The 25,090-nt window shown below is 46.0% G+C and overlaps 1 protein-coding gene across 3 annotated transcripts in view; it reads left to right on the forward strand.

Moving 5' to 3' along the window:
* The window catches only part of Slc41a2 (solute carrier family 41 member 2), a 71,830-nt gene that overhangs the window by 21,042 nt on the left and 25,698 nt on the right, over window positions 1–25,090 (forward strand). For all 3 annotated transcript variants that reach the window (XM_057757579.1, XM_057757578.1, XM_057757577.1), the window contains exons 2-7: window positions 1,120–1,835; window positions 3,196–3,303; window positions 10,147–10,218; window positions 12,716–12,860; window positions 15,547–15,693; window positions 23,358–23,505. In XM_057757579.1, the coding sequence (XP_057613562.1) occupies window positions 1,281–1,835; window positions 3,196–3,303; window positions 10,147–10,218; window positions 12,716–12,860; window positions 15,547–15,693; window positions 23,358–23,505 (1,175 nt within the window). In that variant the 5' untranslated portion in view covers window positions 1,120–1,280. The remainder of the gene's footprint in view (window positions 1–1,119; window positions 1,836–3,195; window positions 3,304–10,146; window positions 10,219–12,715; window positions 12,861–15,546; window positions 15,694–23,357; window positions 23,506–25,090) is intronic.

The raw sequence follows: 25,090 nt of genomic DNA on the forward strand, positions 1-25,090 counted from the left end.
AAGCACTTAATGGCGGGCTTGCTCACATTCCAGAGGGTTAGTCCGTTATTATCAGGGCAGGGAGCATGGCAGCACTCAGGCAGGCCTGGTGCTGGAGCAGCTGATCTGCAGGCAGCAGGCAAAGAGATACACTGGCCTGACATGGGCCTTTGAAATCTCAAAGTTCATCCCACCAATGACACACCTCCTCCAACAAGGCCAATCCTACCCCTTGACAGCTCATCAGCAGGGGACTAAGCATCCAGATCTAGGCACTTACATGGGCATTCTCATTCAGACAACCAGAGCATATATACTTTCTATGTCTTTTATATTGTTACGTTTAAGTGGCTAAGAGAATTTATTTATTTTGGTTCCGAAACTCGGAGACAAGCACAGTTTAATTCTGAGTCCTTGCCACAGCGATCGGAGCCATCGCTTCTCTTCTCTGGTTTTGTTAGAAAGAGGTCTCGCGCCGGGCGGTGGTGGCGCACGCCTTTAATCCCAGCACTCGGGAGGCAGAGGCAGGCGGATCTCTGTGAGTTCGAGACCAGCCTGGTCTACAAGAGCTAGTTCCAGGACAGGCTCCAAAACCACCGAGAAACCCTGTCTCGAAACCCCCCCCCCCAAAAAAAAAAAAAGAAAGAGGTCTCGCGGTAGCCTAGACTGGTGTCTGTCTTTTGGCAATCCTCTACCATGGCCTCCTCCGTGCTGCGACCACGGGACTGTACCACCGTGTCCAACAAATGCCATCACTTCATTCCTTCACTGTACAACTTCAGAGGCCGCCGAAGACCTCACATGGGCTTCCATTACACTGAGCATAAAAAATAAAAACACTTTTATCCAAGGTAGCTCGTAAAATGTTTCTACATCTTGTTTGTCTTGTTTTCGATGCAGGATCTCACCTTGTTGTCCTGGCATACTTGGAGCTCAGTGTGTAGACCAGGCTGGCTTTAACCTCACAGAGACCCCTGCCTCTGCCTCCTGAGTGCTGTGGTTAAAGGTGTGCGCCACCAAAAACCATTTGTATGTCACAAAACAGATCTGTGTCCAACTCAGATTATGGCTCCTGTGCGTGTATGAAAATCAGTATAAGTGTAATTCATCTAAGTTTTAATTTTTATTTTTTCATTGCAGATTGAATCCCTCTCTAGAACTTCTGAATGTTTCTTACCAGTGGGAGCGTTTCCTGTATGGCAAAGCCAATGGCTTAACTTTGGGGAGCGCTGGGGCAGTTGGCTCTGCTATGCTTGGCGGAACTTGAGTTTGGAGGACACAGGGCTTTCTGTGATGACAACATGACTCACAGCAAAGGAAGATCTGTCACCTGCAAGACGAGTGGCGGCCCCGATAGCAGAGGAGGTTTTGTCAATTGGACTTTAAATCTAAACACCATTCAGTCTGACAAGTTTTTGAACTTACTTCTAAGCATGGTGCCAGTCATCTACCAGAAGAACCAGGACGACAGGCATAAGAAAGCGAATGGCCTTTGGCAGGACGGGCTGTCGGGCGGAGCACAGACCTTCAGCAAGAGGTCTGAGCCACACCTGGACTACCATGAGTTCTCGGAGCAGGCCTTCCACGGAGGCGGCGGTGGGCATGCGCCAGCCAGCTGCAGCCCCAAGTACGACGACTACGCCAGCTATAGCTACTGCGACGGAAGGGAGGCTACGGAAACCACCGCCATGCTGCAGGACGAAGATCTGTCCAGTGAGGGCGATGATGTTATTGTGGAAACAAACCGGAAGCTCCCGAAGGAGTCCAGCGGCGTCATGGCTCTGCAGATTCTCGTGCCCTTCTTGCTGGCCGGGTTTGGAACAGTTTCTGCCGGCATGGTTTTGGACATAGTACAGGTGAGTTCTCATCTTCAGTTTTGTATACTGTGTGTGTGCCCACACTCGTGTGTGCCAGAGGCCAACCATGGGTGTCTTCCTGTGGTGGGGTCTCTCAGTTCTATCTGGAACTGATGGACTCAGCTGGCAGCCAGTGGCGCTCTAGGGGTCCGGCCTGCCTCTGCCTCCTCAGCCTTGGGGTTATACGCGTGCCACCGTGCTTGGCTCTCCGGGTTTTTAATTGATTGATTCATTCATTACTTTGAAACAGGAATTTCCACATCATCCTGGCTCTTTTGGAACTCACTGTGTGGACCAAGCTGGCCTTGAACTCACAGAGATCCAGCTGCATCTGACTCTGCCTCCCAAGTGCTGGGGTCAAAAGCGTGTGACATCACGTTCTTTTTTAAAAACATAGGTTCTGAGTATTGAATCTGGGTCCTTATGCTTACTCACCCAAACCCTTCCTCTCCTTCCTTCTTCCCTCCTCTCCCCTTCCCGCCCCTCCCCTTCTGTCTCTTTTCCTTTCCTCCTCCATATTCCCCTCTTTCAATGGGGTCTCACTCTCTACCTTTGAACTTGCAGTCTTTCCTGCCTTAGCCCCTCCCCCGAGTGCTGGGATCACAGGTGTGCACACATCTGGCTTGACTTCACGTTTTCTTATTCAGATGCTTTGCATAGGATAACATCTCAGACATTTATCTTTGCAGGGCTGAGAGTGGACCATCACGTGTGGCAGGAGCCTGAGCCGTATCCCCAGCGGTCAAGCATTAGCTTAGATTTGACGTATTCCTTGCAAATAAAGTAACTCTTTTACAAACCCCAAAATAAGCCAAGTAAAAGAAAAGCCCAGTCAGCAAGCAGTATTTTGAAATAGTTTATTTTAAAAGAAAATTTCCATATGCTCATTGAAATGTGTTCAAACAATGTAGCACTAAAGTAACGACTAACTTCTGTTCCTCCTATCCACACCCAAACTGCTGCTCCTCTTTGTCTTCACCCTCCCCTCCTTCACCTCCTCCACCTCTGCCCCTGCCTCCATTTGTGTGTGGTTCTGGAGACGGTGCCCACGGCCTCTTCTATGTCAGGCACGTCCTCAGTCCCCCAGCTTATGCCCCCAGTCTGTTCCCAGTGCCCAAAACATTTTTTTGCGTTTGTATTATTGTATTTAAGACAGGGAAGCAAAGTCAGGTGGGGTGCTGCACGCCCTAATCCTTGTACTCAGGAGCCCAGCCTGGTCTACTTACTGAGTTTCAGGCCAACCAGGGCACAGGGTGAGACCCTGTCTCAGTGACAGAAAAGGAGAAGCAACGTTGGAAGCAGAAGTGGGGTCTTTAGAGATGTCCTCGTTCTAAAGAGCGGCTGTTCCTCTTGTCCCCAGCACTGGGAGGTGTTCAGGAACGTGACAGAAGTGTTCATTCTAGTCCCTGCGCTGCTTGGCCTCAAAGGGAACCTGGAAATGACGTTGGCGTCTCGATTATCCACCGCAGTAAGTTTTCCCCTACGTCCCAGAATGTGTGCCACCTATTCCTCCCTTAGAAGAGTCTGTGTGACAGGCGGGTGGCTTTCCTCCATCTGATGAGTTTCTGGACCTCGGAGTTGTGCGAAATAGTTTTGACTGACACGGTGCCCTGAAAATTCTTGGGGTTCTCTCATGTGGGAATGTAGACCTGCCTTCCCTTATCAGCAAATGCTTGCCTCCGTCGGTGCCGGGCCACGCTGGCATTGTATGTGGGTGTGGTTGGTAGAGTCGAAGTTAGAGCTGGAATCCTGTGTATTCTCTTCTCCAATCTGACCCATTAAAATATATAGTGCTGACCTTTTCATATCAGTTAATCAACATTATATACTTTATCAGCTCTATTTTTTTTAAAGATAGGGTCTCAGATTTGCTATGTAGACCAGGTTGGCCCTGAACTCACAAGAGATCCTCCTAGCTCTGCCTCCTAAGTGCTGGAATTAAAGGCATGTGCCAACACACAGGGCTACATCTTTTTATAGTATATAACCCCACAATTTGATTTATCATCCACCGTTGGATATATAAACATAGGAACCGGGGTAATGGCTGAGACGCTGAGAGCACTTCCTTGGAGGCGACTAGGTTTCCGTTTCTACCGTAACTCCAGTTCCAGGAGATCCGATGCCCTCTTCTGGCCTCCAGGCACCAACCATGTAGTGTGCAACACTTGGAAATAAAAAAAGAATTTTTTTTTTTTTTTTTTTTTTTTTTTTTTTTTTTTTTTTTTAGATAAGTGTCACTCTGTAGCCCTGGCTTGCCTGGAATTATTTATATAGCCCAGACTGGTCTTAAACTCAGAGATCTTCCTGCCTCTGGCTCCCAAGAGCTGGGATTGAAGATATGCACCAGCATTCCTGGCATGACAGTTAATATAAGTGAACGAGAGTGCAGACATGAAGTGGACATAAATCTGAAGTTAGAAGCAAGGTAGAGCAGACCAAGGTGTTAGAACTGCTTTATCTAGTGGTTCATTTAAAGCTCAGCTGAGACTGCCTGTTTGCCAAGCATGACTTCACTTGGTACCTGAAGCGGGACGACCTGGACAAATACCCGAAACAACGGGTCATTGCTCTTAGCGACCTGCTGACCGCCATGTGTGCTTCCGTGAAATCTCACTTGTTTGCCCGCCCCGCCTTGTGCTTTTAGTGTGTAAAACTGGGGGCCGGAGAGATGGCTCAGCTGTTGAAGGCTAGCTAGGCTCACAACTGAAAATACAAGAGATTACAGACTGGACCTGGGACCGGAGCCTTTCAGGAACTGTCCTGGCTTCGGTCCGCCGGTTCCGCCTCCTCCATCCACTCTCATGGGTGCCAGAGTGCTTATTCCAGAGATCCCCATAGCTACCAACGGGGGAAGGGAGAATTAGTGCAGGTCATGTGGTGAAGGCTGACTTGGGACAGCGGCTTCAGATCACTGATCTCTACACGGAGCTCATCCTTCTGAGCAGGCGCTGTGTAAACTGGAAGCTGAGCAAGGGCAGGGAGTCACACCAGGATCTGAGAGGAGGAGACCATTCTGCAAATGTCATTTAATCAGATTGATAATGTTTTTTTTAATTAAAAAATTTATGTATATGAATATTTTTCTTGACTGTATACGTGTGTGCCTAGTGTCCCCAGAGGCCTGAAGAGGGCCTCAGATTCCTTGGAACTGCACTTGTGAATGATTGTGAGCAGCCGCATGGGTGCTGGGAATTTAACGTGCTTTCTCTGCGAGCGCAGCAAGTGATCTCAACTGCTGAGTCATCCCTCCAGTCCCAGTATCAGCTCTCCACACGCATCCTAAGTAGGGATTTGCTGTTGTTTTGATTTGTTTTTCAGACAGGGTCTCTACTGCCCGACTGTCCTAGAACTCACTACGTAAAACTCGGAGAGATCGGCCTGCTTCTGGGCCCCCCCCCCCCCCATTGCTGGGAGCAAAGGCTCTTGCCACCACTGCCTGGCAATTACTTTTCTCTTAAGATCTGAAAGTTCAACCTAACATTTAGAGTTCATGATTTTCCTCCGGCGAGGCCACACCTAACCCTTCCAACCTTTTCAAATAGTGCCATTCCCTGGTGACGAACCTTCCAACCTTTTCAAATAGTGCCATTCCCTGGTGACGAAGCATTCAAATATGAGTCTAAAAGCAAGACAAAAGAAACAAACAAACAGCAACAACAAAACCCCAGAGAGGTAGAGCTAGGCGTGGGGGTGGGTGGCTGTGAGCACTTAGGAGGCTGAAGCAGAAAAGACACGAATTTAAAGGTAGCCGGTGGCACATGACAAGTTCTAGTCCAGCTTGGGTGGCATCATCAGATCCTGTCTCATGGTAACCAACCAGTCATGGTGGCACATGCCTTTAATACCAGCCCTCGGGCGACAGCAGCTGGTGGATTTTATGAGTTCAAAGCTAGCCTGGTCTACATAGGTGTTCCAGGACAGCCATAGTGAGACCCTATCTCAAAAAAAGGAAGAAGGAAAACCAGCCAACCTGTCCACACACCTCCTCACCACAATGATGATAGAAAACCAGTATGTAAGCGGAGCTGTACATTCATTTAAGAGGATTACCTGGACAGAAGGTCCTTAATCTTGTACTCTGTGCGACAGTGCCGGCATAGTTCAACTTGCTAATAGCCAGTTGCTGTTTGCAGAGATAGCAATTATTTTTCTGGAAACTTCTGGAATAAAAAGTGTGCTTGGAAGAGGAGGAAAGAAGTGTGCTTCTTTCACGGTGTGAGATGATTAAAGTCTGCCATTCCAGTTTTGAGAAGATTCTGATCTGGTACTGATACATGAGTATAAGTTCATGCTTTCCTTCCTCTTCTCTTACTCTGTATTTGTATTTTCAAACCCAAGGTTTAAGGATACGTTCCGTTCTTTTCTCAAGTAATGATATGATATAATAAATACATTTAAAACCCTTAAGGTCAAAAAAAAAAAAAAAGTTACAGGGGCTGGGAAGATAGCCCAGCGGACAGAGTGGCTGCCTTGCAAGTGTGGGGATCTGTGTGTGGTCCAGCACCTGATGCTTACAAAAGCCAGAGGTGGCGCTACATGGTTGTCATCCCAGTCCTGGGGAGGCAGAGACAGGTGCAGGCCTGTGAGACAGCTGGGCTGGAAAACTAAGGGGAGGACACCTGGGGTGCCATGTGCACGTGCTTGTATGCACAAGACAGATGTGCACCCGCACACACAAAAATCATGCATACACCGCACAACACTATTTTTAAAAACAATCGAATAATGAATTTCTGATAAATGCTTAAAATTTAAGTTTACTGCTTATTCATTACTTCAGTACCTTATTATTTAATCGTGACCTTGACTGACATGCTGAATTTGGGTGCAGCTGCGTGATCACCTGGCACCCAGCTGGAATATGTGTTTGTTGTATCCCCAGCCTTTGCTTTTAAGAAGGAAAAGCACAAAGCATATGTGGGTTATTTTTTTTTTTTAAGCTTTGGTTTTGAGGAAGACCATGAGGATTGCCTAGACCTGAGTCCAGGAGGCGTCTTCCAGGAGAAACTGAGGGAGAGGTCTTGGAAGCCTTGGAGGAGGAAGACTGTGTTACTGGAAGGGAGCTGAGAGGCGGCTCCTGCTTCACTTGAGCAAAGCGGACTTTGTTCTGATAAATACAGCTACGTGCACAAGCATTGAAGCAACTTGGCCCCTTTGCCAGGAGTGACGTTTTGGTTCAGTTACCTCAGAGAAATTGATCGAGAAGTATTTGTTGTTCTTGAGCCTTGTCCAGCATTGTTTAGACTCATAATGGATTAGCTGTGCCGTTCTGTTTTAAATAGGCCCTGCTGTAGGAAATCCAGTTAAAAAAGAATATATTTTAAATAAGATTTTCTATCTTTAATCCACATGTTAATATTGTCTCATAAAGGTGAATCTAGTCTCTTTGGGGGATGGGTATCAAGGCAATGTGCTGGCTAGTTTTATGTCAGTTTGACATAAGCTAGAATTATCTGAAAGAAGGGAACCTCTGTGTGTGTGTGTGTGCGCGTGTCTGTGTGGAGGCATGCCATGTATCTGTGGCGTGTGTATGTATGTGTCTGTGTGTCTGTGTGGAGGCATGCCGTGTGTAGGTGGCATGTGTATGTATGTGTTTGTGTGTCTGTGTGGAGGCGTGCCGTGTGTATGTGGCATGTGTATGTGTGTGTATGTGTGAGTGTCTGTGTGGAGGCGTGCCGAGTGTGAGTGTCCTTGGAAGCCAGAAGAGTGTGTCTTATTTGCCTGATGTACGTGCTGGGAACTGAACTCTGGTCTTCTATAACATGTGCTCCTAACTGCTGAGCCATCATCTCTCAGCCCAAGATGGGTGTTCCTTCTCTCTCTCTCTCTCTCTCTCTCTCTCTCTCTCTCTCTCTCTCTCTCTCTCTCTCTCTCTCCTTCTTTCTCTTTTCTTTTCTTTTTGAAATAGGCTTTCTCTGTATAGGCCTGGCTGTCCTGCAATTCTCTCTGTAAACCAATCAATCCTTGAACTCAGAGATCTGCCTCGGCCTCCCAAGTGCTAGGATTAAAGGCACGTGCCACTGCCACAGCCAGGCTAAAGTGGGTGTTTCTTAAAATAGGGTCTTTTAATGTCAGCACCAGCAGCCTGTTAGAAACATAAATTTTGGACCATTCCACAACCACTGAACCAATATAAACTAGTAATTTGTTTTAAAATAGACTCTTTAGGGGGCTGGAGAGATGGCTCAGAGTTTAAGAGCACTGATTGTTCTTCCAGAGGTCCTGAGTTCAATTCCCAGCAACCACATGGTGGCTCACAACCATCTGCAATGAGATCTGCTGCCCTCTTCTGGTGTGCAGACATACATGCAGACAGAATACTGTATACAAAATAAATAAATCTTTAAAAAAAATAATAAACTCTCTAGGGACTGGAGAGATGGAACAGCTCTCACAAGCATTTGCTGTTCTTGCAGAGGACCCGAGTTAGATTCCCAGGGCACTCATGGTGCTTTACAACTATTTGGAACTCCAATTTCAGGGGAATATGACACCCTCTTCTGACTTCTTTGAGAACTCATCTATGTGTGGACAGCAAAACCTTCACACATATAAAATAAATCTAAAAAGTTAAGTAAACTCCCCAGAGGTTTGTACAATGTACCGTTAAGGTCTGAGAAGCCTTGTATTAAACCACACTGGAGTCCCTAGGGTTGGGGCCAGGTGAGAGAGGGGAAATCCTAGAAGACAAGGTTGGGAGCTGTCCAGGGCCAGCCGACAGAAGCTCTTGTGGCCTGCTGTAAGGACTTTGGCTGCACTGTAAGTTGGGGCCCATTGGAAGGAGTAATGTGACCTAACAGGTGCTGAGAGAGGGAAAGTTAGTCTTTCCCAGGGAGGAGGCTCCTAACTGGTTATTCTGTACCAAGTGGTCAGCCCTAGAAACACAGACATCCAGGCAACACTGAAGGGATTTAGGGAGCTGTGTTTCTGTGTTTGTTTACTGAGCCTGTGTGCGCTGTATTGTCTTTACCCACCCTTGTGCAGAGTTTTAAAAAGCTTTAAATATTTATTTAGTGTACTGAGTGTAAGCATGCGCATACTGTGTGTGGGGGTGTGTGGGGGTGTGGGGTGGGTGGTGAGGACAGCTTGCAGGAGTCATCCCCCCTCCTCTCATCTTCCACTGTGTGGCTTCTAGGAACTAGGCTTTGTTTGCCGGGTTGGACAGTGAGCACCTTCACTGCTGAGCCATCTCACTGGCTCCAGATGTTTTTATAACATTTGAAAATCTTCCACGGCAGATGATGGATAATTAAAATCTAACTCAGTGCGATGTATTTATAAATGTGTGTTTATGTATTGCTAATCATTTTTCCATTGCTTTCCAAACTACTACATTACAAAACTTGGAAAATTTGGATGTATATATTTTTTTAAATCCTGAGTAGTTGAGAAAATTGTCTAGATTACACAGCAGTAGACTATGTGAAGACTAGCCTTATTTAGGAAAGTGTTCTTCCATTTGCCAGAAAACTATATCTATCTATCTATCTATCTATCTATCTATCTATCTATCTATCTATGGAGGTATACCATCAAAATCTATGAACTGAATGCTAATAATTATTGCTAATATTGTCATGATTCAAATATAGATTATGTACACTTGAACGATTTGTTTATATCCTGTTCTTTGGCAAGTGACTCTTTGAATTATATTTGTTTTGTGCTATGGAATTATGCACAAACAGCTCAAAATTATAGCATTATTTCTGTTGGGCCTCAATTCAAATTTGGCATGGGAGGGTGATAATGGATGTAGTCATAACACCTGCCAGTAGATGGGTGACTGTAACTTGTTGTCTAAAACAGTTTTCCCATCTTGGCCAAGCCAGATAGCATGCTGGTGTAAGTTTGGAACTGTTCTGAACACAGGCTGTACACAGTAGATTTTTTTGTTTTGTTTTGTTTTTTGACTTGACAAGGCAAGGTTTTGCTGTAGCTTTGGGGCCTGTCCTGAAACTAGCTTTTTAGCTCTTATAGACCCAGCTGGTCTCAAACTCACAGAGATTCGCCTGCCTCTGCTTCCTGAATGCTGGCATGTGCCACCACCACCTGGCCTTGTTTTTGTTTTTTGAGACAGGGTTTCTCTGTAGCCCTGGCTGTCTTGGAACTCAGTCTGTAGACTGGACTGACTTCAAACACACTTGAGATCTGCCTTCTTCTGTCTCATGAGTACTGGGATCAAAACCATGTGCTATCAGCTCATGGCACACACAGTAGGTTTGCTAAAGCTGTGTTTGTGCTTAAAGATTCGGGCTTAGCTTAAATAGAACCAATAACAGAGCAATGCTGATATCCCCCTCACCAGGTAAATGTCGGGAAGATGGACTCGCCCATTGAGAAGTGGAATCTGATCATTGGCAACCTGGCTTTAAAGCAGGTACATGACACATTTATTTATAGACCTTGGGGGTGAAATTCATTGTTTGTTTCATGATACATGAAAGCAATAACTTAGTACCCCAAAAGGTGATGGAATCAGTTGATGCCCATGGCCTTTGAAAGTCTATTTCTAGAAACTGGTCAACTTTTTCCAAGTTGTAAAAAAAAGTTTACAGGTACTGAGAGGCATGCAAGTACACCATAGCTGTAGTAGAAATATTTATATAAATATTTTAAGAATTCATTGTTTAAGTACTGTCTTAGTTACTGTCCTAATTACTATGAAGAGGCACCATGACCACAGCAAATCTTATAAAGTAAGCATTTTAGCTGGGGCTGGCTTATAGTTTTAAATGGTTAGTCCATGATCATCGTGGCTGGAGGCAGACAAGGATGGCGCTTTAGCAGTAGCTGAGAAGTTCGCATCCTGATCCAAAGGCAGAGACAGAGACTGGAACAGGCAAGGGCTTCTGAAACCAGCTGACTCCCATCTCTAGCCCCGTCTTTATTATTTTTGAGACAGACTTCTGGTGTTGCTGAGGCTGGCCTTAAACTCGGAATCCTCCCGCTTCAGTTTCTGAGGCGTGCCATCATGCCCTGCTCTTTGTGCTTTGTTTGTATTAGTTTTAGTTTTTTGTTTTTGTGAGACAATGTCACTCTGTTTCTCAGTCCGATCTCAAACTCCCGGGTCTACAGCAACAACATCTGCCTTCTGTAGGATTTCTAAGCATATTAGTTGCTTAATTATACTGAGCTTTTTTCTGGATATTGTGGTCACCCTGTTGTTTATGTTGGTTTTCCCTAGTTAATGTTGCCATTGTTAACATTAGTAAATCCATTCCCTTACCAGTAACATATGCAATGAACCAGGAATTATAGATCTATAGCTCTTTGTACTCTAAGGTGTCTCTTCTATAAGAGAAGTCCTAACTCTTCAGTAAAAGACTCCAGCTCCCATGAGTAACTCTTTAGCTCCTGTGAGCAGCCGGAGGATATACTAGTTTTAATGTTAGCTCAGCTAGGCTGTAAGAGTGAGCACATGGTTGTGGAATGTAATTTCCTGCATTGTCTTTCAAGGATAAAAGAGTTCCTGAGATAGAGGCCTTTTCATGTCTGTGCAGTTGCCTCTAAGTTTGTAGGACTGGACCAAGAAAATCTGAGCCCTGACCTCGCTGCTAACGTGAACCAGCTGCAGAGCCCTCGTTGATTTACATAACTGTTCTGGGCTTCAGCTTGTTTCTTCAGTGCTAGTATTTTGTTAGAAAAGTCTAAGAACCTTTCAGCGTGACCATGTAGGAACCTAGGCAGGGTGGTAAAAACACTGGCAAACAGGGCTAGGTAGAGATGTCAGTCAGTGCTAGACTACTTGCCTAACATGCAAGAAGTTTGTCCTCCCCAGTAAGAACAAGACAAAATCAAGACCTTCCAAATATTTATAAATCAATAGAGTGCTATAGCAAATCAAGAAACTGAGAATCGTTGATTTAAACACCGAACACTCTGAAGCCGTGACTGCCATGAGTGGTCTGTGCAGGTCACCGTAACTTCCCCACCTCGGCCTGTGGCACACTGTCCTCCTGTTGTCTCTACCTCCCTCACCATTCTCTCTCCTGAGACTGTTGGTTAGGATGGTTGCCAGAGGTGGCCAGGAATTTGCTGATCCTAGTTGCCAAAATTCAGTGCCTCTTTGGCTTCCTCCTCCAAGGATACGTGATAGATGGGGGACTTGGGCAGAGCCATCATGATACCACAGGTGATCAACGGTGAGGCGTGGTTGTTGGAAGGAAGAGGAGAAGATGGCGGCTGTGGGTTGGGTTAGGGGAGTGGTTATTTTCTCCCTGAGCTCCACCAGCATCGCTTGTGAAGGAGAAGATGAACGTGGAGGTGCTGGTTAAGGACAGACCTGGAGGGCCTGGAGATGGCTCAGCAGTTACGCGCTCGTGCCGTTCTTCCAGAGGACTGGAGTGTGGGTCCCGGCACCCACATCAGGTGGCTCACAGCCATCTGTAACATCAGCTCCAGGGGTTCTCTCAGCATTTGTGAGTTTGAGGTCAGTCTGGTCTACAGAGTGAGTTCCAGGGCCACATTGTGAAACTGTCTCAACAACAACAAAACAAACAAAAACAATGCAGTCCTGAAGGCCACACCTGTTGACGCAGGTCAGGGCAATTTGAAAGCCCGCTGTCTTAAGTAGTCTGAAGTGGAATGTCTGCCCTGGCAATGCTGAAGCAGGCACGGGCAGCCCGTATATGGCAGTTCTGTTGAACTTGTCCACATTGGGGTTCATGGTCTGAGTTGATGAAGCCGACTGACCAGGTCTCTTCCTCAAAAGGACACCGGATATTAAAACTAAAATCCAGGAGCCTCTTTAAAATGAAGGCGGTTCAGTTACTATACATAGCACTTCTTCGGACTATTTTGTATGCAGAGATTGACTAATGAAAATTTAATGTTTTAAAAATTACCCACCTGGATTTTACAAAAACTGCCTGTAGGTCCAGGCCACAGTGGTTGGATTCTTAGCAGCCGTGGCAGCGATTGTACTGGGCTGGATTCCGGAAGGGAAGTATTACCTCAGCCACTCCATACTTCTGTGCTCCAGCAGCGTGGCCACTGCCTTCATTGCGTCTCTTCTGCAGGGTGAGTGCAGCTCTGTGTCTGCTTGGCAGCTTTTGTCTTTTAATAAAAGGATCGACTTCCCGGGATACTTTTTCTTTTAAATTCTATTTCTTTTACATCCTGTGTGCAGCCTCCCCAGCACCATACTCCTCTCCTGTCCCTCTCCCCCATCCCTCCATCCCCAGCCCCCAATCCCCTCCTTTTCTGTCTCCATCCAGGAAAGGGCAGGTCTCCTATGAATATCAACAATACAGGGCTTATCAGGTTGCGGTAGGACTAAGCACCTCCCCACGTATTAAGGCTGGGCAAGGTGACCCAGTATGAGAAGTAGGGTCCCAAAAGCCAGTAAAAGAGTCGGAGATAGCCCCTGTCCCTTAAGAGACCCAAGCTACACAGCTGTAACATATAAGCAGAGTGCCTAGGTCAGTCCCATGCAGGCTTCCCAAACTCAGCCTGATGTTTGGCTGTGAGTCTCTACGCCCGCCTCCAGGATGGCGACTGTTAAATGATATTTGTTCATGATGAAAATGACAGAAAATATCCACATAAGCTTTAAATAATCTTAGTATAGATGTATTTTTATGTTACTACTTATTTATATTTATTATTTATTTGGTTTTTCAAGACAGGGTTTCTTTGTGTAGTCCTGGCTCTGTAGACCAGGCTGACCTCAAATTCACAGAGATCCACCTGCCTTAGCCTCCCGAGTGCTGGGATTAAAGCCGTGTGCCACCACTGCCCTATTTACTTAAATATTTATAAACACTGTAGAAAGCAGGCTTTTTGAGGTTGTTCCCTTTGCCATAGATGCCCTGGCTCAGTCTTCAGTAAGGCAGTCCAGTTTTCCAGTTTTCCCTGAGAGCTAAGAAAGGCCTTCCTGGAAACCACACAGGGGACTTTGCAGCCTGTCACAAGAATTCCAGAAATTCTGTTTCAAAAGCAATTCCTCATCTAAATTCTTGGTGGAGAGTACTTCCTGCACTCCCAGAGGACCTGAGTTCAGTTCCCAGGACCCCCCTGAGGCAGCTCACAATTACCTGTGACTACAGCCCAGGGTGAAGGGTGAATCCAACACCAGTGCCTGCTAGGGCAGCTGTGCTCACCCCCGTGTGTCCTCTCTCTCACACGCGCACAAGTATAACCTAAGAAAAACCAACCCAACAAAAAACCCCAAAATTTAAGTTTCTGTGACAATATAAATATAACCTTGTGCTGATGCTTAATGTAGCATATTTTTGACTATATGTTGAAAAAACAGAAGTTAAAAAATTAACTGAGCTGAGCGCTAATGGCGCACACCTTTGAATCCAGCACTCGGGAAGCAGAGGCAGGTGGACCTCTGTGAGTTTGAGGCCAGCCTGGTCTACAAAATGAATTCCAGGATAACAAGGGCCATACAGAGAAATTCTGCCTCAATAGTCCCCCCCCAATAAAAAATAACCTTAGAATTTGCAGGATTATCTTCTTTATATTTATTGATATGGGCCCTATACTAGGCACCTCGCGTGTTGTAGAATGTCGTCATTGAAGCTCAGTTGGTCTCTCTGTGTAGTCCTGGCTGTCCTGGAACACTCTAAGTAGACCAGGATGGCTTCAAACTCACAGAGATCCCTGCCTTTGCCTCCCAAATGTTGTTTGTGATCAAAGGCATGAACCATCACGTCCAGATAGCTCTCACGCTGGCTTGCTTGATTTATTATTTAGTTTGTTTTTTTAAGACAGGGTTTCTCTGTGTAGCCCTGGATGTCCTAGAATACACTCTGTAGACCAGGCTGGCCTTGTAACTCAGGGATCTGCCTGCCTCTGCCTCCTGAGTGTTGGCAGTAAAGGTGTGAGTTACCACTGCCTGGCCACAACCCTCTTTTATTCTTCTCAATATTTAGTTATTTTTATGTGTATGAATGTCTTGCCTTCACGTATGTACATGCGACACGTGCCTGCCTGTGCTCTCGGAGGCTGTAAGAAGGAGCATCCCCAGAAACTTGAGATCCACATGGCTGTATGTTACCACGTGGGAGCAAGAACAGCCAGTCTGCACTTAATAGTCGAGCAATCCAGCCATCACAGAGCGTCATCATTTTTTAGACCTATTCTTGCCATTTCCCCTTTTTTCCTTAATGTTTTTGGTTTTTATTTTATTTGATATATATGAGTGTATATTTTGCTTGCATGTGTGTCTGGGTACCGGAGTGTCAGATGAGTGGTGAATTGAGCCCAGGTACCCTCTGGGAACAAGTAAGTGCTCTTAAGCCCTGCACACGTCATCTCCCAAGAGTCACTTTGATACGTGGTTCCTGCTCTAAACTCCGGGGTTCAACACTTCACTGCAGACACAGTACATGGGTGTGTGTTTTGTTGCTGTGCATATAAGTAGGATTCCTCCCTCTAGTGTTTTCATTCTTCACGGGTTAAAATAAAAATCTGTGGTTATATATATGTATTACATTTAAAGCATATGCCTCATTAAATTCAGAATTTTAGTTTTTGCTGTAATTTTACAGTAAATGCCACATTGAGCTGATGATATCATCTGGGATCTCTTGCAGTTTGCTGAAGGTTTTGCCAAAGGGGATTTTGTTTGCTCTGTCAGTTTATTTGAGCATTCCAGCCGGAACCGGTGTGCTGTTTCTTTGTGCTGGATATTTCAGTGTTTGGGGGATGGATTTCCTGAGTCAGCCTCAAGAGTAACGAGTGTTCTTTCTTCTAGGAATAATAATGGTCGGAGTTATCGTTGGCTCAAAGAAGACAGGCATAAACCCTGACAACGTGGCCACACCCATCGCTGCTAGTTTTGGTGATCTGATAACTCTCGCCATATTAGCGTGGATCAGTCAGGGTTTGTACTCCTGCCTGGGTAAGTTGACTTGAAGCTAAACGTGGAATTATTCAGTCATTAGAAAGTGATGTTAGAACTAGTGATGAAGTTGACTAGAACACTGTAGCTTGTATATTTATTATGTGCTGTGGCTCTCGTGTGCTTTCTTCTCTTACTGAGTTCAGAACTCTTAAGAAAATGTTTATCCTCTGTAAATTCTTTTTTACCCTTTCTGCCCCACTCCCACCCTTCCTTCTTGAGGCTGCTAATTCCTGTGCTCCCAGGATATCCTCAGATTTGCTACGTGGACAAATTGGCTCACCTTCAACTCCTCATCCTATTTCTGCCTCCTAATTCCACCTCCCAAGTATTTGGTTACAGGTGTGTGCTATGCAACACCTAGGCATTCTTTGAAATTTCAGACAGGAAGCTGGAGGGTCATAGAAGTTATAGATGCCCACAGCTTTACACATTGCTACTATAGTAGTTTAATACAATCCTGTCATACTCCATGGGCTCTCTGCTTTCTTCTCATTGGATAGCCAGTTAGGAATCACACTACACTGTTAAGTGTTTTGAATGTGAGAAATACAGAGTTATCATGGTTTTTGTGTGTTTGTATTTCCTTCCTTCCTACCCTCCTTTCTTCCTATTTACCAATGAGTTATTTTTCCCACATCAAAACCCCATGCTAATAAATAGCTTCCAGACAATTAGAGACAAGACAAAAAAACACATCTGAAAATTAGCTGACTACTAGCTGAAGTTTGAGCCATCTTGTATGTGTTCCTGATGAGTCATGACGGGAAATGTGCAGAGTCCAGTGAGCTGTTCTCGCGGGAATAATGTGTTCTGGGCCCACAGCCAGTGGGAGTGAGCCTGATCTGTGGGCATGGGTTAAAGGCAGAACGTTGCGTTTTCATTTACATGTCAAGTTTGTGTGTGTGTGTACGTGCACATATGTCAGATTTTCAGTTTAACAAAAGCACAACTTTACTATAATAAAATTATTTACAAGGCAATTTCAAGGCAAATATTTATTCACAGATTGCTGTGGGTTTTATACAGCTTTATGGTACGATTTTGAAGTTTGGAGAGGAACTTCAGATGTACTTTTGAACCAAATAGGCTTTAACCTATCAAATGCAGTAACTCCGTATGCCTCCGGCAGCGGCATGAAAGGCCTCGTGTAGTACGGGACACTGCCTTGACTTTGGTTTGATGGGTGGCACAGACCGTGTGTGCTCAGATACATCTTTCTTCACTTGAAGACAGAGATGCACCGCCTGAACCAGTGCCTGAGACAATAGATGGGCTGGTGCCATAAACTATCACTGAGCTCTCATTGGCTGTGGCTCTGTCACTCTTCGGGGTGCAATGACGGTTGCTCTGGAGTGCTCGGTTCCCTCTCCCCTCACCGGAAGTGCAGAAAAGGGGAGTTGTTATTAAAGAAATAACCCTAAGTCTTGTCTAACTTTTGTTGCTGGGATAATACATTGATTCCTCTTTTTCCTTTTCTAAATTATCATGCAATTTAGACCCAGACGCTAGAGTCGAGGAGTAGATGTTAGCTTATATCTGGTCTCAGAGAATGTGGTGTTTCATTCTCTCACCGTTAGACTCACCACCCAAGCCACAGGCAGCCTTCTGAGCAGCTTGTCCTCCTTACCCCGAGGGCCAGGCTGTTCACTGTACTGGAGAAGGGAGGTTGTCTGGCCAGGCGTGAGAATGTGCACTCAGCATTGAGGATCTGGGGCCTGGACGTGAGACCCTGTCTCAAGACTGTCATCAATAGGAGGCCAGTAAGAACCCGAGCAAGGCTCCTGGTGCCCCTTTGACTAACTTTTGAAGTTCAAGTTTCTCCTGCTTTGAGGAGGCCATCAGAGAGAAGGGACACACACACACACACATCTACAAGAGGATGAAGATTTCTTGTCAGCAGTATTAAGAGAATAGAAATGCTATAGATTAACTGGGTGGGTGTGGCGGTGCACGCCTGTAGTCCCAGCACCCACATGGCAACTGTAACGTGACACATGACAGAACAACCGCCTGTAATTCTAGTCACGGGTGATCTGATGGCCTCGACTGGTCTCCGTGTGTCCCAGGGATGCACCTGGTGTGCACGCATACTCGCAGATAAAGTCCCTGTACGGATATAGAACAACAACGGCCATGATCCTCGTGTGCTGTCCTCCAAAGCTTGCAATATTGTAAGTGTTCCGTGGTGCTGGGTTGAGACTGGGTCTCGGTAGGGCCTCTGTGTGTCTGAGACTGGCCCTCCAGCTCATCCTGCCTCCACTCCCTGAGTATTGGGGATTATAGGTGTGAACCCGCAATCTGACATTACCTGTTTTGTTTTTGTTTGTTTGTTTGTTTGTTTTGTTGTTCTGTGGAGCTGAGGGTTGACCCTGAGACCTTGCACTGTGCCGCACTGGTATTGGAGTGAGGAGTAAGAGAAAACGCAGTCCCCATAACCGTAGAACACAGTATTATTAAGTACTGTTTAGGATATTCCAGGCCTTCATTTGTTTTCTGAAAGTTGGCTTTGCAGTGTTTCAGACCCTTCTCATTTCATCTGTGTAATTGATGCCCCCAAGGGCTTTTCTTTTTAAATAGGCTACTGGTTAATTCTGCAGTTAATTTAACAGCTTACAAATGTTCTGAAATGTCATTGTGTTTCTGTTGTCAAAGTGTCTGCATCCTGAGCACTAGGGGGCCTCAGAAGATCAGCAGTTAGGCACCTGGCCTTTTCATTCTGAATACAGAGATTAGAAGTAGGCACATTTCAGTTCTAAGATCCCGTTCATCTTGCTGAGAAGCCCGGTCCTTGGAAACACCATTAATCCCTTTACTACCCTGGAAACACTAAGCAGCGTTTAGAGAAGACAGAAGGATCTTTTTGGTAGCTGTAAGCCTTGGCTAGAGAGGCTACAAACTCCGTGGTTCCAAGAATCCGACACAGGGAAAGTTCCACGGGGTCAGTCCATGAAGAGGACACAGCAGTGGTAAATATGTATGTACCCAATGTCAGCGCTCCCAAATGTAGGAGAGTTATTAATGGGTTGGACAATACACACAGTGGGGATTTCAGGATCTCACTTTCGACAATGGGTAGCTCATCTGGACGGAAGTACAGTAAAGAAATGCCGGACTTGAAGTGGACACTTGTTCACACCAGCCTGACAAAATGGTCCCCTCAACAGTCACATGGTGTGCATTCTTCTCCTGCACATAGGTCATTTCCTAGGATAGACCCCATATTAAGCCGTGTAACAAATCCTAACAAGTTTAGGAATCCTGTCATGTTTATCGACACCGTGATGGAGTAAAACTAGAAAGCAGTGACAGAGGAAAAGTGGAAAATATGTAAATGTATAGAAATTCAGTGGTATACCTCAAACTAGCGGTGGCTCAAAGAACTCAAATGGAAACATCTTAAGCCAGATGAGAATGGAAACCATGTTCCAAAACCTATGGGATACTGCACAGGCAGTTCTAAGAAACCTCAGGGATGCCGCACACGCAACTCTAAGGACGCTCCCAGCTCATAGCTGTAACCACCTGTCTTATAGGAGACGCAAGCTGGGAAAAGAACACACTAAACCCAAGCTCTGCAGGAGAGAAGTAAGGACGAGCGTCGTTAAACGAAGCAGGAAAGCTATGGGACAAACCAGCAGGAGGAAGGGTTGGTTTTTCTTCACCCATGAAGTTGTCAGGAAGAAATAGAAGACTTGGTGAGACAAGTAGCCTGGAGTAGTAACTAAAAAGAACACAGGTTTGCATGAGTGCGAAGCCAGCCTGGGCTAAAGTAGACCTTAGCTCAACAACACACAAATAAATGCCGAAAAAATCAAACGCTTCCAGGAAGCATCCCGGCAGAACACATCCAACCCTGTTTCATGAGGTCAGCGTCTCAGCCTGATAGCAAAGTCAGAAACCGGGAGAAAATTATCAGCCAGGAACTCTGCTGGACAGAGCTGATGCTACCTCGGAAAACCAAGAGCAAACAGTGAAAAGTACGTGAGAGAAACACGGCCTCTGTGGTGACGCAGGGCAAGAGCGCCCACTCTCACTTCTGCTCAGCACCACACTAGAAGAACTAACGAGCAATAGAAATAAAAGGGGATCAAGGGAGTCCAAGGAAGGGTTAGTTATCCCTGTCTGTAGATGACATGGTCCTATGCATGCTTCAGAAAAATGGGGATTCCACCAAAAGGGTTTTAAAACTACTAGAAAGGTTTCAGGATGTGGATCAACAATGCAGAACTCAGTTGCGCTTCTTTATGTCAGTAAAGATTTATGTGAGCTAGAGATGTGCCTGTAATCCAAACATTGGGAAAGCTGAGGCAAGAGGACCTTGGGTTCAAATCCAGCCTGGGCTACATGCAAGCTCTAGGCCAACCATGTTTCATTAAGCGACCCTGTCGTCAATCTGTCTGCCCATCCATCCTTCCATCCATCATTCATTCATACATACATGCGTACATGCATACATACATACATGCATGTGCTTATCTAGCTGTGTTTACCTGAACTGCTATAGCACTTTATTGAGGTGGCCTTCATGACTTTGTGTTTGGTCAGTGATTATAGCTTTTTGTCTAAATGCAATACTCCTCTCCCCTACCTTTTAAAGCCTGCTTTAGTTCACTGCAGAACATCAGTGGATTAGGCAATAATTAGAGTACTACCTGTGACTGTACCTGTCTGTTTGAAATACAGAATTCTTGACAATACCGTGGTTTTTATTTACTTACTTTTTGTAGTACTCTTGGTGCTGTATACATAATAGATATTGAATAAATACTGTCTTACAAAGTGCATTATTCCTTTTGAAAATGATGTAGCTAATACGATTAGAATTTATTCAAGTGGCCCTATAATGACTTTGGCATGGTGACTGCCTAAGAATATGATTGATTGTAGCAAAAGCGTCCTCCACGCGAGGACTCGGGATTAGTGAAATAGCGTAGGGTATCTTGGCTCAGTAAAGAGTTCTGGGGATTAGTAACACTTCAGAAAAGTAAGAATGGAAAGACGGTGCAAGAAAGATCAGACGGAAAGAGAAGGCCGACTGTGGTTGTGTGAGCTCTGGTTTACGTGGTTGTGATGCGCTTTTGTGTAGTTTGCCCATTAGAGAGCTAAGGGAAGTTGTATATGTTATATAAATATTTATTTAAAAACTGTCATCTTTTACATTTGACAGTTTTATTATTATGTGTTTTGCCTGTATGCATAGAAAAACTTCCAGGGATTGGAAGTTTGGAGGGTCTGGTCTCAGAGGGTCCCAACATGGAGATGGGAGAATCTTCCCTGGTTGGTGATCTGGAAGAGAGGCTGTCTTTTCTCAGGTTGCAGCTACATGAAGAGTAAACACACAGCAACGAAATTGATCACCTAACTCTAAAAAAACAAAATATGACCTTAAAAAATTATCATGCATCTGAGAACCGCAATGATAAGTCATTGAAACTTGAGGTGAAATTTGACATAGAGTTGACTAGGAAGACCGAGGACCCGTGTGTGACATCCCGTGTGACTAGGAGGACTGAGGACCCGTGTGTGACATCCCGTGTTGACTAGGACTGAGGACCCGTGTGTGACATCCCGTGTGACTAGGACGACTGAGGACCCGTGTGTGACATCCCGTGTAGGACGACTGAGGACCCCATGTGTGACATCCCATGTTGACTAGGAGGACTGAGGACCCGTGTGTGACATCCCGTGTGACTAGGACTGAGGACCCCGTGTGTGACATCCCGTGTGACTAGGACGACTGAGGACCCGTGTGTGACATCCCGTGTAGGACGACTGAGGACCCGTGTGTGACATCCCGTGTAGGACGACTGAGGACCCGTGTGTGACATCCCGTGTGACTAGGAGGACTGAGGACCCGTGTGTGACATCCCGTGTGACTAGGAGGACTGAGGACCCGTGTGTGACATCCCGTGTGACTAGGAGGACTGAGGACCCGTGTGTGACATCCCGTGTGACTAGGACGACTGAGGACCCGTGTGTGACATCCCGTGTTGACTAGGACTGAGGACCCCGTGTGTGACATGCCTATGGAAACTGGCTGGAAGAGGGAATCGGTCCCCTAGATCTGGAGTTCCAGATGGTGTGAGCCACCATGTGGGTGCTGGGAATTAAACCTCAGTCCTCTGGAAGAGCAGCCAGTGCTCTTAAACCCTGAGCCATTTCTCTAGCCCTTTCATTTTTCTTTTTAAAGAAGTGAGTGTGTGTGTGTGTGTGCGCGCGCGCGCCACAGTGCTCATGTGGAGCTTTCAGGAGTCCATTCTCTCCTCCCAGTTGGCTCAGGATTCAGTGTCAGGCTTGGCTGCAAGCCCTGTGCTCTGAACCTTCTTGCCAGCCTGCTTTCTTTGGTGTCCTTTTGTGGCCTAGGCTGGCCTTGAACTTGTGATTATATGTGCACTACTACACCAAGCAAATCACCTTATTTATACATTTAGTTTGCTAGACTCGTAAAAATTACTTTAGGTACTTGAAAAAAATGATGAGAAAAGTGCCCTAATGTAAGATGTCGCAGAGATTTTCATGCCATCAAACATTCCAAGCTTGGTTGGCTGCTGAGCACCGGGGGCACAGAGCTGTTCCATGTACAGTTCTGTTTTCCGTATGCAGCGCTGGACTTCATTATGTGGGCTGCTGACTGTGGCTTAGCTTGAGATCTGTGAGGCCTGCTTCAAAGTTATGCTGGGGAAGTATAGGGCAGACCTCATTGCAAGGCCAGTGTCATCCTCCTCAGATGGCCCTTTCTCGGCTCTCTGCTTGTGGCTCTCAGAGTTCAAGGGGCCTCTCCTCTGCTGTTGGGTTCTTCACGGTCCTGTGTCTCCAGGCTTTGTTAGGGTTTTTGCCTTAGTGGCCCATGTTCACGGAGTTCACCCTGCGCACGCATGCTCGGCATTCACTTCCCAAGCTCCTCCTCTGCTACTTTCCTCCCCTGCTCTGTCCTGTGGACTCATGTCTCCCCAGCCTCACTCTCTGGGCCTTTAGGAAGAAAGCCGAGGCAACTTGTCTCTGATCTTGCAGCGTCTTTTGTCTGGTGTTGGAAGATAGTTCACACATACGTACGCATGCATACACATACATACACACACACACACACACACACACACACACGCCTTTCAGTCATTTCTGAAAACTCATGTAAAATTTTGTTTAGAAATGGCATGAATCATGCCTGTGGCATGCTGGGCAGCCAAGTCTGCCGTCAGTAAGGAGGCAGAAAATAGAGGCCGGATGAACAGTTGTGACCCAGATGTGTGCCACAGAGAAGCACAGCAAGGCCTTGGCAGCTATCAAGTTGGCAACTGATGTTAGTTGTCCATCCTGGTGTCCTTGCTTTTCTTGTGTAGGCTGTGTTGTTATCTCATAATGAATGCTTGGGACATTAATGTTGTTCTTTAGGTTATATGAGCTGATAGTTTAAAAGAGCATCTGGGTAGCACAGGCCGGCCTTAAATGTGTGGTTGCCCATCTCCAGCCTCCTGATTGCTGGCTTAGGGGAAATGGGCCACCATTCTTAGCATGGAGTTTTATTTATTGTTCTAAATCTTGGGTATATATAAAATGTTAGACACTTAATATGTTTAATAATAAACCTGATAAAAATGCTTCTTTTGTTATTTAGATTTTCTGTTGGAAAGGGGAAGGGCTGAAATGTCTTTTCTTTATTCTAGAGACATATCATTACATTTCTCCGTTAGTTTGTGCCTTTTTCTTGGCTCTGACACCTATCTGGGTTATAATAGCTGCCAAACACCCAGCTACCAGAACTGTGCTCCACTCTGGCTGGGAGCCCGTCATAACAGCCATGGTCATAAGCAGGTGAGTGCTGGCGGTGGGGGGCGGGAACACGACCATGGGTTAGCAGTGAGGCATCGCTTAGATGAATCGCAGCAGGGTTGCAGAATGGGGTATTCGTGACCCAGAATAACACTGTTACATTTCTGCTGCGGAAAGACGTTCAGTCTGCATTGGATAAGAAAGTCATCTGGGAAAGAGTAGGGACGTCCTGTAAAATGTGCTGAACTAAGATTCGTGCGCAAGCTTTGGATTTGGATAATGCAGAGATCAGAATTCAGCACGGGAACCCTTCCGAGGAGGTGGAGGGTGACAGCAGTGCCCCTGCTCGCGACACCAGCTTTCCCGATTGTGGGAGGAGATGTCTCTAAGAATTAGAAACCAGCTTTGTGGAGGTGATTGACGGCGACCTCGCGGGTTGCATGTATCAGGAAGCTGTGAGATTCCATCCTCATCTACCGCAGAAGTCAGATCTAAGCCTGAAAATGAGAACCAGCGTCTGTGTATGCCACTTGGCAGCGGAGAAGTTACAGCGGGAGCTGAACTGATCCCAGGGCACAGAGGGGCTGGGCACGGAGCTAAGAACCACCATCAGAGGGTGCCGGGACTTTTGGTCTGCTGTTTGAACTGCCCGTCCTACGACAGCGTGCGATGGTTTTGCTGTAGGGAAACTGCAATCCCTGGAAGATTTAGGCAGCAGGTGACTGTGGGTGACGGGACTGGCTGTGTCTTATGAACCAGACTGAAGGTGAACAGCTAAGAAAGGCTTAAACAAGCCTCCACGTTCCACCGAGATACTGAACACGTGTGGTTTGCCACTCGTTCTATTAAAACCCCATCTCATTTCCCAGACTTGTCAAGCTCAGCTCTTTCCATTGCTACAGCCCTCTGGTCAGACGAATTGTAATCCACCTAGTGTTAGAAACGCCCTCCAATGCCTGCTTGCCTTAGAGATGGAAAGACGCTGTTCACGAACCAGCTCTTAAATCACAAGAGTAGTAGATGACATGATGAAGAAATGGCGTGATCCAGCACGTAGGGGACCGAGACAGTGGGTTTCTAGGGGTTTGAGGCTAGCCTGGTCTACTAGCAAGCTCCAGGCCAGCCTAGGCCTATATAGTGAGACTCTGTCTCAAACAAAACAAAACAAAAAATACTCTGTGCAGAAGAATAGGAAGGGACCATTTGTCCCATTGTTTTAAGCCTTGAAGTAGTTGACAATGCCTTATAGGGTGAACTATAGGTTAGTGAAGTTAACAAACTGTAACCTGGGAATTGTGACACATGCCTATTATCCCAGCACTTGGGAGGCTGAGACAGGAGGATTGCTATAAGTTGAGGGCCATCTGGACTACATAGCAAGACCCTGTTCCCCAGAAGGGGTGGGGGCAAGATATGTAAAACAAACAAACAAAAACTAATGCACTGACATTTTACCTGTTGGTTATGGTATTTATTATTGCTTTAGTGTGTAGTGTGTGCTGTGTGTGCCCAGGTGTGCATCTGTGGAGGTCAGAAGTCAACACCAGGTTTAGGGGGTCTTCATCTGTCACACCCTATATTTGCTGTCTATCTTAGTTTTTGAGACAGGCACTCACGGAACCTGGCA

The sequence above is a fragment of the Chionomys nivalis genome, chromosome 25 (genome assembly GCF_950005125.1).
Source record: "Chionomys nivalis chromosome 25, mChiNiv1.1, whole genome shotgun sequence".
Classification (NCBI taxonomy): Eukaryota; Metazoa; Chordata; class Mammalia; order Rodentia; family Cricetidae; genus Chionomys; species Chionomys nivalis.